Source organism: Dermacentor variabilis, chromosome 4 (genome assembly GCF_050947875.1).
Source record: "Dermacentor variabilis isolate Ectoservices chromosome 4, ASM5094787v1, whole genome shotgun sequence".
Taxonomy (NCBI): Eukaryota; Metazoa; Arthropoda; class Arachnida; order Ixodida; family Ixodidae; genus Dermacentor; species Dermacentor variabilis.
In genome coordinates, this window is record NC_134571.1 from 59,965,395 (window position 1) to 59,977,390 (window position 11,996).

General features: G+C 45.5%; 1 protein-coding gene across 1 annotated transcript; it reads left to right on the plus strand.

The window, feature by feature from the left end:
• The first annotated feature begins 226 nt into the window (after positions 1-226).
• Positions 227-7,572, plus strand: LOC142579232 (iripin-3-like). The gene is made up of 3 exons (XM_075689229.1): positions 227-1,358; positions 2,674-3,550; positions 5,870-7,572. Exons 2-3 carry the CDS (start codon positions 2,682-2,684, stop codon positions 6,186-6,188), a joined length of 1,188 nt encoding a protein of 395 aa, XP_075545344.1. The 5' UTR covers positions 227-1,358; positions 2,674-2,681; the 3' UTR covers positions 6,189-7,572.
• The last annotated feature ends 4,424 nt before the right edge of the window (positions 7,573-11,996 follow it).

Genomic DNA, 11,996 nt, shown 5'->3' on the forward strand with positions numbered 1-11,996 from the left:
GTCCCTTCAGCACGGATTCAATGAGCGCTAGCTAAATGTTACATTAAGGTTGTCAATACCCAATCAAATGAGCATGATGATGTTAATTTGAGTCATTGCGTCAATGTTAATTAGAGTAACTGCATTCAGCAAATAGCTATGATCTATGTGAATACGATTTGGCATTCGTAATGTAAAAAAAAAAGAGACTTGGAGAAAACGAGCTGCGGAGAGTCCCTTCCGATGTCGTTTAGGCGTTTCGTTGAGTTTAGCGTTAATCCTGTTCAGACGAACAAGAGTTTTGCTTGCTATTTATCGAAGAAGAAGTAGAAAAAAGGCCTCCTTGCTTCGACCATCGTACACGTGCGGGCTCGAGAGCCACACAACTCGTACTTTGCGTGTTTTTATCAGTGTCGGTCGCACACTTTCACTCGCTTTGACGACACAGTCGCGATCGACGCCGGAGGCGTGAGTTCAGAAAACTAGCAGAGCTCTTAAAAATGTGGCATGCAGATGTAGATGCAACGCCTTATGTACCAATGACACAGACCTTCTTTAAGGGATTGGCCAAAAATCATGTAGCACAATGTAATGGAATATATGCGATATACGACACGAAGAAAAAAATTAACTAGTTGAGAATGTGTAGTGTGAGAAACAATAGAATCAGAAAAATCAGACGCCGATACAAAGCAAAAATGGCGTGAGTGTCATCTGCTGGCGCGGCAAATGAAGCGGCAAGAATGCAAAAATAAAGGCGACAAGAGGGCACAGGGCTATAATTATGCCTCTACGCCAACTTCTCATCCGTTTCAGCTGTTATTCTTTATGTTAGAGAACGCAAATAACAGTTAAGCTTGGGAATTTAAGCAGGAGTCAAGTCAGGATTTCTTAGTTGGCTACCACGAACCAATGTGTCTGCATGATTTCGGAAGCAAAACTATAGAGCTCGGAGTCCGCGCAGTGGGAGCAGCACTTCCTGGACTTCCTCTTGTCTACAGGAAAAGGAAGACGTCGCCGCTGCGCGACGCATCTCCTTGCCCAATTCCCCCAGCTCTTTCCCACACATTCCACTTTCCAACTTCTACGAAGCCTCCGCGAGGCAGAAAAAGAAAACCGGTCCGATTTCAACGAACGCCCGCAAGCACACGCACACCAACAAGCGCGCGAGACTATACCGGCTGTATGCAAGCAGTTCACGCCTAGGCGTCGGCCGCTGAGCTTCGCAACCGTCCCACAAGACGCACGCGGTGTATTGCGCCATTCACGGTACATGCCGGCGCGTCCTGCAGCGACCACCGAGACAGCGTGAAAGTAAACCGCACGTCGTATCTTCCGGTGCCGACGAGTCCAACCAGGTGCGATCGAGTCGTGCGTAGGTACGTATTCATGGCTTGTTGCAACGGGTGCTGCCGTTAACATAACGAGTTTTCTGGCGAGGAACTCGCGATAATAAACATCCGAGTGCAAACGCCCGCATGGCTTTAGCAGGCAAATGAATTCAGCGAAGCTTGCTCATTTGAAGCCTATCTAATGGAGGCCGATAGTGGAATCCGCCGCACAGCGCTGATTTTTAGCTCGCGCTGTAATTGTGACCCTACGTTCACGTAATTGCCGTCGTACTGCTGGCCACCACCTATCTCGCTCCCGGCATTTTGTTTAGTTACTAGCATCGGTCATAACTTGTAGCTATTTTCGTGAAGGGGGACTTCATTCATTAATCTAAGGAAACGCGTTGAGATAATATTGGCCAAAGCAGCAATACTACTTCAGTTGTGTGATCAGCGGGACAAAAAGAAATATATTGCGCTTAATCTTATACCGTCTTTGCTGATTTGAAAGCACAGTGCCATCGCATGTTACTTGCTAGTAAGTCGCACTAGGGCATTCTTCCTGTGCCGCATGATGGCGTAAGCTTTATCTAACCGCCTAGATGCGATTCGCGGATAATGTTTATTTTATAGAGACGTCCGCGGAACTCGGATGCATAATGAGATGTTGCAAGAGAGGTTCTTGTATGTTTCTTGTTTCAGACAACACAAGAAGAGGTGCATTTTGTAGGGAGTTGTGCATGAGAACAAATAAGCTTTCTCTATATATAGGAAGCAACACCGTCCGCTGCATAAATGAATTAAAGCGCTACAGTAAGCTGTATTGTATAGCGACGGAGTTGATTAGTTGCGCAATATATACTGCCTTCGAATTGAGCATTATTTAACCTTCTCAAAACTACTATTCTTTAAAAGTCGTAAAGCCATGTGTCAGGAGTATCTCGTGGGTTAGAACAACATCACACCAAATTGGTCACTTTGAAATATTCAAAAGATTAAATATATTGTTAGTAGTCCCTTTCGGTGTCGAAGCTTGCATTGTAAGGCTGGCGCGCTAAACAGAGGCAACGCTTTCGCAAGAGCGCCTCTACCTTTCCTTGCATTGTTAGATTTCCCCTAATCTGTCTCGTATGCAAACAGGAGTTCCTACTGTGACTACTTTTCTTGAAGGGAGGTCATTGCAGCTCGTCGTCGACTCTGAAATGCAACCGGAAAAAAAAATATACGGCCCATTTCGCTCGCGCTTTTTTTCCGGGAAACGCCGTAAGGCATGGCAATTTGATGCTTAACGAGGATTCGCATTGCGGTGCCAGAACACGCCATATTTAAGGCACGCCTCCATTCTCTCCGTTTTCTCACAAAGTCCCCAGAATGCAGCCCACAGTATTCTTCCTGGTCGGCGCCTTCCTCGCTGTGGCCTCGGGGCAAGACTTCGTCAGGGTGATTGCCGCAAGCAACGACTTCGCTTTCCGACTACTCCCGCTGCTGTCGGGTTCCCAGAGCGACAACGTCTTCTACTCACCGTACAGCGTGACCACGGCCCTGGCCATGGTTTACGCCGGCGCCAACGGCACGACGCTGCGCGAACTACACGAATCCCTGAGGTACAACATAGTGAGGCTCGCACAGGACAAAGTCCTGCGCGCGCACGCCGAGCACAATCGTCGCCTGCTCGCGCCGTCCAACACGACGCTGAAGATCGCCAACGCAGCGGTACTGGACGACAAGCTTAACGCTCTGCCGGGCTACGTGAACGCCCTGAATAACGGCTTCGGGGCCGAGCTTCTCAAGGTTGACTTCATTGGAGCAGGCCAGTCAGCCGTGAACGTCATAAACTCGTGGGTGAATCAGAAGACGCAGCACAAGATCAGCACGTTGTTCGACAAGCCGCTGTCTAAGGACACCAGACTGGTACTTCTGAATGCCATATACTTCAAAGGGACCTGGCGTACAAAGTTCGCCAGGTCGAAAACGGAGAAGGCCCCCTTCTACACGGGTGACGGCCGTTCGACCAGCGTCGACACCATGCAGGGCTCTGTCAAGGCGGGATACGCCTACGCCCGGGATATCGGAGCCACTGTGCTGGATCTGCCTTACAACGGCCTCGACTACAGCATGACGATACTGCTTCCACGAAACAAGACCGGTGTCGAAGCGCTGAGGAAGAACCTGACTCTGCTGACATTGAGAGACGCTCTGGCCCGGCTCAGCGAAGCTACTGTTGAAGTGTATCTCCCGAGGTAAGCTAGCATTTTTCAACTGAAATCAATAAGCTACGTAACTCTAACGAACACAGTGTCAATGAAAAATTGCTGTACTATGCTAGATATGAATAACAATACATCATGTGTACACGCTAAATTCGGTAACTTTTGCAAAGTTGCACATTTGAGCATCTTATAGGCAGCCGGCGTACTTTAACTTAATTAATGGTAATAACCGCGCGGAGTTGGAACGTTGCGACGACCATTCTTAAGAAGTTCAATCGACATCACTCCGACCAAAATTGACAGCGGCGAAGTGTACGTTACCACCGCGAAACGTGTCAGGTTACAGTGCATATAACATTCCTTATGTAAATTTAATTACACGGATAATAACTTCATGCCATCACTAAACACTGTATACTTGCAGGCTGCAGACATTATTTTTGTAAACGTGCATGCTTTGGTAGAAGAATGCTTGATTCTAGTGCCACGACCTAACTTCTGTAAATTGAGGATTCAGTTTTATGGTTTAATCTGCAGGTGCCCTTTAGTACAGGAAACCATGAACATCCTTCATTTTGCTTAGTGAGAACTCGATGAATCACTTTGAGCGCATCAAAAGCGGCAAGGAGTTGAATGTGTTGGTTCACATGAGAAAGGTGCACAATTACGGAATGTATTGGCAAAATTTCTCCATCGCGCCGGTTTGTTACATTTGAGAAAGTGCGCATTTCCTGAGAATAAAGTCTACCATCAGCGAACTTCGGAATTAGGTCAATGGAACTGTAACGCATTAACTGTATTGTGAGCTTCTAGCTACCCTCTCCTACTCACCTTTGTTTTTTTTAGGCGTCTATATTTTTCGAATTCGCGTCCTTTTGCCCACGTGTTCTATAACGAGTCACACTTGTTTAGCACTGTTTTCCTTAGGCGCAATACAAAAAGGCTTAGAGACACTGCATATGAATATTATCCCCCCCCCCCCTCTCTCTGTTATTCTATTATCTTTTAACTTTGGTACTTAAAGTCGTTTTTTAGGTTGTCGCCAGTTTTGACAAGCCATGCAAATGTGAAGCTTTGTACTAGAAAGGAGGAAGCTGTATCTGGATAAACCCCCAATATGTCACGGCATGGATACATGAAGAATGGCAATAATTTTACTTTGATGACCAGGCTCATGTTGCCCCAGGTGTGGGGCCTCGTTGTTTTAGTAAACCAAAGCTCTCTGTCGATAGCCTGGCCCTGTCCACCAGCCGAAGCTGGTTCTCAGGGGATGATTTAACTTTATTTGTTCATCCACCGTACTAACCAACAGACAAATGCCTCAGCACTTTCGAGTAGAGTTCTGAGTCTGCGTTTGTTATGTTCTTTATGTCAAGTTTTTTTTTCTATGAAGGACTCTTTCACCTCTATGCGCTGGAAAATCCCCGACAAGCACTTGACGTGGTTGATGAATGGAATGTCGCAACGCATTCAAGGTCACTTGTTAGCTCGAGCATTGATGCTGTTAAATGGGGAACTGCTAGGTGTGAGCGTCAACGGGCAGTATCTCAGCAACTTGTGATCTGCACATGAAATTGTTCTGTTCAGCAACAATGAATGTAACAAATGACGTAAGATTTGAAACATTAAGGACAAAATGTAAATTCGGATATTATTATGCCTAAAACAAAAAAAAAATACTTCTACTAGCCTGGTTATTGCAGATCAGTTCTTTCGAAGGCTGCAGGGCGAAAGGAGGTTAATTCAATGGTACTGACCTTCGAGTTGGCACTGACCTTCGAGTTCTCAATTATTTCTGCCTCGCTTTGCGATCTGCTAAGGTCCTGTTTTTCTCAGTTGGTAGAGCGACTGCCCTAGAAAGACGTTGGTCATAGGCTTGATCCAAGGAACAATACGAATTCTTGCTCAACTGTGAAGCCTTGTTTCTGAGAAACACGTATGGTTATTACGTTTATTTTTAGCTTCGTGGAAATGCGGACAGATGACAACCTTCTCTTTCTTATAGGCTAGCGTACAGTTCGTAATTAGTACTTAGACTTTTAAAAGTATGAATAAGTACCTGCATCCGTTCCAAGTACTCATACTCGGAGGACTCGGATCGCGTGAAGGAAATGGCCAGACGAATAAAAATGGCTTGGAGCGCGTATGGCAGGCATTCTGAAGTCACAAACGGGAGTTCACCGCTATACCGAAAGTAGAGCGTATAATCAGTACATTTCGCCAGTATAATAGCCTATCGGAACGAGACGTGGCAAATAACAGGGAAACTTGAGACAAGGCTCAGGGAAAAGTAGTCGCACGGAAAGGACAACCTTGAAGAGCCTTTTTTTCTGGCCACGTACGATGCAGGTTCAAGCTGGAGGAGGAATACAAGCTGAAGGAGGTGCTACCGAGGTTGGGCATCAGGAGGATGTTCAACGCGGGCGAGGCCGACCTGTCCCGAATCAACGGCGGCATGGACCTCTTCGTGGACCAGGTGGTGCACAAGGCCGTGGTGGAGGTCAACGAGGAAGGCAGCGAGGCGGCCGCCACCACCGGTGTGGTGATCAACACGCGCACCACGTCCGGTCCAGAAGTGTTTCGCGCCGATCACCCATTCCTGTTCTTCATCCGCAACAGACGAACAGGAGATATCCTCTTCGTTGGACTAGTCAACAAAGTCGAATGAGCTTCTACCCGTCCTGGCACTAACTGCAACAGTGTTTCACCTTTACAAACTGCCTTTTGCTTCAAACCGTGCACCAAATCTTGCGTCCATTCTGCGCTTTTTCAGTGTTGTTCAGCGTATCTTCTTACTATATTCGCGGGGTTGCTGCGCTATGAACACGTGGACAACAGAAGTAGAAGTGGACAAGAGGCGCGCCGCTTGTACATCTGTTGTCCATGTGCATATAGCGCAGTAACCTCTTTATTACAAGATGGGCTTCCACCAAATAGCCCCACTTGCCGCTCTTCTACTATATTCAGCTCTTACTCTATCTCATTCGCGTCGAGGCAGGGTAAGTCGTTTGAATGTTGCTCTGAAATAATGCCCGACTGTCTTTCCTTAGGATGACTCTCCAATTTCGATCTACGTCACCGTCTTACGCGTGCTGTGGTCATGATATAATGAGCATAATACAACAAAACAACAGCTAAAAAAAGACAGAAAAAGAACTGGAGATTTGAATAAAAGAACAGGAAAGTACAGATGTTCCCGTTAGTGTATTCGTTCCGCTGCTTTCAGAGTTGTAATACGCAGCATAAGCCCCTACCTACCTCTGGGTACGTTAGAAAAGGAGAAATGCACAAAGAAGTTTTGGGTGAAGGCTAATTCCATGAAATAAAATATGACGTTCGTCATTAAGCCACACGTTACGTTTTTACAAGTTATTCAGGATCGTAGGAGATTAGAATGCAAGTGAAACTGGCCACCGGCTTGCAAGCATTTCTGTGGCAGTAACCCTGACGTGGAGGCTTCAAAGGAAAGCAGAACGAGGACATTATTGCTCAACCAAGCTTGTTCATAAGATTATTAGAACGCTTTTTTTATGATCCGAACGTAAGCATGTAAAAAATAATGGAGCATTTTTAGTTCCTTATATAGAAGATGCATAAATGTGCGATTGGTCAAAGCAAAGGTGTGCGAGTAAAAATACAGTACCGAATCAGGCAGCGTTGCTTAGAAAACGCATAAATTCTACCTTGCGTGTTGAGCAGAATTTGGGGTTTCAAGGTTTTGAGCTTGTATTATGGTGTGCTCGTGCTAGACCTTCGATCTCTTCCCGCACGACAAATCCACTCCTTTCTCTGCCCCCTTATAGATACGTAACTGCCCCCACCCAAGTTTATAAAGGATGTATTTTGTTATTGTGCTTTTTCCAACGGCTATCACTTCAAAGGACGTAACGGAAGCACGCTGGATTCTTTTGTTCTTCTTTGAGAACCTTATCTGCGTTTGCCAGAGTGGAAACCGCCGATAGAACTTCCTATGACTGCCTTCCCAGCGCAGAGGACGTTGGCTCCCAGCACGTGTCGTCTGCTCAATGCTATAAAAACAGGGTGTATATTTATTTTGCCATGGAAACATCTTTATTGTAGTGATAAGGTAGAACACGATCATGAATCATCGTACACACTATTCATGCGTATCTACATAATTACTAATCTTTACATCATATTTGCAGATAGAACATGATAAAGAGACATAGCGGAAAACTTTTGATTTTCGTTAATCTCAGCTTAACGAGCCGGGAAACTATCGTTTTACTTCTTTTGTTCACTTGGATGAACTCCGTAGACAACACCGCCATCGACCAAGCCTGTGATGAAGGATGCATTTTCGTTAAATAGTGCACGCATACACACAGAATTAAGCTAGTTTCACGAGTATCGCAGATGGAGCTCGATTTTGGGTTTCCCGTAAGCACATACAAAAGTGCAAAAATACAAAAAATAAACACACTTCTGTCGTCTCATGGTTGCCTAAACTTCCCTTTATACTGATCTTTACATAATGTCGGTAATTGCAACAGTAAATTTAGCTGATTGCTTGAAAAACGGTTTTCGCTATAGAAGAAGAACAGGAAAAGCTATAACGGATTTATTTACGTTCACTGCGTTTGCCTGTCAACGTTCCCTTTAAATGTGATTGAAATACTATTAGCAGACGCTTTTTTTCTCCAAGTACGAGCAATCAAAATATAAGAAATTTGTTACAATGTTCAGTCCCATTCATTGTTCTGATTGAGAACATGCCAGCTTTCTAAAGTGACAGTGAGGCTAAAAATTGGACGCTGCATGCTCATGTCGCCACCTGAGTCCCGTAGAGTTGCAGTGAGATTAGGAGGGATTACAAGCTCCTGGAATGTGTTATATGGGGCCATTAGCAACTATAAACAACAACCTACTCCTAAAAATGAGCAAACTAAATACTCTTTTCAAAGTTCTTGACTAGATTCAGTGTTTCTCGACTAAGCTCTCACTGTGCGGTGCTTATGATCATGACTCCCTCTACATTCTTGTCACGTGAGGTAGGTCATAAGGCTAAGACTTGGGTCTTTTGCTATTTTATATTTATATTAATCCATTAAACACCGGTATCGCTTCATCCATTAAGTTTTTGCAGAGGATTATATGCTGTACTGTATAATTAATAGCTTACGATATGTTCCCACTTTTCAATGTGACAATACAGTTTCCAGCTGTTATGGCACATTGCTAAAGAACCTAATATTTTTGCATGTACAATGATGGGAGCAAGACATCGTAATAACCCTAGTGTTATCCTTGCTTATATTGTTATTCACCTAACATTAATATCCGTCATTTCGTACAAATACTTTGGAATATATACAATTCAAAACCTCTTAAGGAATATGCATGTTCAAAATATAATTAACAATGCTACGCTAAAATTGTCGCACTTTTCTCTCCCATCAGAAGCTCATTTAGTATAAATCTATAGTTAAATCAAAATTAGAAAGTGTTGCTTCCATTTGGGATCCCCCTAATGCCATCTTAATAAACGCTTTAGAGTCTAATAAAAAACGCGCCGCTCGTTGCATACTTTCTAATTACTCTCGTTACGCAAGCGTTTCATCAACGAATGCTAACTTAGGCCTGCTGATGCGTCACTCAGGCCGCACATGCGCACATGGTGGTGATGGTGGTGATAGTGTGTTGTGGCTACAGGCCGGTTTAGCCTTGTTGTAAAGTAGGGGCTCCGTGCGGCCACGAAGGTCCCATGGATGGTGCCGTGCGATGTGGAGGGAGGAAGAAAGGGTCCGAGCGATGATCAAGAGATGAGAAAAAGGTTAATGAACAAATGTACATGGTTGAGTTTTACAAAACGGCTCTATCTCTCGGAGCACACTACATGCTAAAGTCTTTGCATGTGCGAGCCTCCATCCTCACAGCAGCGCAGGTCCGCTTTTTTATAGCGCTTTTTATGCCGCTTGTTTCCCTCTTTCACTATTCGAAGGAATTCACTGGCCAATAACAAACGCATCTGTCTAGGAAATGAGTGTCTTCCAGAAGTGCTAGAAGGCGTGAAATTTTCTTCCAGGCTATGTTAAACTCTTCCGGAAGCACAAGGTGTGGCAGGCACGCATGTGGAAGGCTTTTCTTTGTAGGTGTTCAAGAAGGGCGTCCCTTTAACCACAGCAAGGCCACACCTTAAACTTCATTCCTAAGATTTATTACACTAACACTACTTTTACAATATGAACATTTTTCATATAAATGAAAAAAAAATGAATGTGGCCGTAAGGTTATAAATGAGGCTGTAAAGAAAGCCGAACGACGGATGTTTTTCAGCGCCTATTTACATGGCTTTAGCGCAGATTCTTTTGCATAACAATGCTGCCGAGACGTGCAGTGCATATTTACATCAAATTTACTACAATAGAAACAGACAAGGTTTCGGCGCGCGAATTGTAGGACCTGTGAAAAAAATGTGCATACAGCATCTTTTAGGTAAAGAATGTTTCGCGGATAAACACTAATTGTAGACAGGAAATCGCAAACACTGAAAAAATAATAAATTACAGTTTAACAGGTGTCGGAGAGTTTCTACAGCGTGTATACATTCGTCGTTACAAGACAGACGCACCTGCGACCTATAAACTTCGCGCTTAAATAAAGGAATTCGCCTAAATATTCACAATATCAGTGAAATGGCCAACACTGTAGGCGTAACAAAAATGTCGCAGTTTCGCCCGATAGGCGAAGCATCGATTGCGATAGAAACTTATTCGACAGTTATACGAAGTAAGGACAGCAGTTTTATCGGCCGTACGAACTTGTAAACATTTGCTTACCAACTAAACTAACAAGCATGGTGTCACGCGCGCACAAGCAAAAAGGCTCACATCTCACTCGATGACCGCGCACACCGGCTGTCAAAACGCTGGAGCGCGAAAGCGCGGCAGCAGCAGCGAGCGAATTCATCTTCGTGCAGCCTCTCGCTTCAATTCGAACTAAGCGGCGAGAACACAGCGCATACAGCTATCGGTGCACTCTGCCTTCATCGCAGATTGCTTTCAAGATAGGGCCCGCGCGGCCGTGCCATACGCAGCCGCCGCCGGAGTAGAACGTCCCCCTCTCTCCCCTCCTCCTTGCGCGCACAAGATTGAGCCACCATCGTCGGCTCATCCTCGCACGCTTGGGCTCTCACATACAGCATACGGCGCGCGGCGATTATGTCATTGCCCCTGGAGAGAGAGAGAGAGAGAGAGAGAGAGAGCTTTATTTGACCAAGGACTTCGACCCTTGGGCTTCATACGGAATATCGCGGCGACGCCGACACCGACGACGAAGACGACGGCAGGAATGCGCCTGGAGTGTCCATATTATTGGTATCGCGATAAAATTGTGACAGTGCTTTAAATTATCTTATGGAGCACACAGTAGCCCGAGACTGTCGGCGGAGTGCGTATAAAGGAGACCTTGGGCGCGCTGCTATGGGGCTTCGAGGAACTTGGAGGGAACTTTTCCTAAGAGTTGCAGAGAATTTCAACGGTTTTGAAGACGACCTGTGCAAAGTTCGCAGGAAAAAGGAAGTCTTGGGCTCCTTGAAACACCCAGCGGATACATAATGCCGCTATTAAACGTACAGTGAAAATAGTTGGCGCTGTAGTGGCACACCTGTGAGATGCTGAAATTCGCTCGACGTAGTTGGAGATTAAGGAGATTCGCGGAAGTTGCCGTAGATGGGAGTTGAGACATTCCGGTTAGCAACAGGTGCAGTCTTTGGTGTAATCTTACTAAATGTTCACATCACGTTATGACGTGAATTTTTCTGACTTCACTTTGTCATGTTTCTTCTATAACCTTTTATTCCGTTTACCCCTTACCCCAGCACGGGGTAACCAGCCGCTATACTTACACTGGCTAGCCTCTCTGTCTTTCCTTCATTCCTTTTCTCTCTCCCTTACTAAATGTTGCATAAATCTAATAAAAATTTCGAGGAGCTGTAGGCTTTCTTTATATATAGTCTCAAAGGCATTATCTATTCGTTTTACAAGATAAGGTATTCTTCGGGTGGAAGGACGGGAGCAACTATTAATGCGATTAGCACTCTTCGGGAGTACGCCACAAGTTGGGTTTGTGGGTATGCACCACTGCATCTATGCCCGAATAGACAAGAACTTCAACATTTACCAATGGGTACGTTCAGATAGGTATGTGTCACTGCGTATGTGCTGGATTCTGGTCAATCCCAGAAAATGGGCACCTCCCACACTCTTAAAAAAAACCTATAACGGTTCTCCGCATCTAGGCCGAATCGAACCCACATCGCACAGTTCCGCAATCACAGCAGCCCGACACACTGTGGCGCCCTGCGGCACGAATGCGCCGAGGCGGCGAGGGAACAGTGCTCAGCGTTCGCACGCACTGGCGCACCACGCATCACGGAGGCCACGTGTTGGCTTAATGGCTGCGCCGCTACATCACATAACGCAGTGCGTCCAGAGGGAAGGGCGAGAGACGAGTC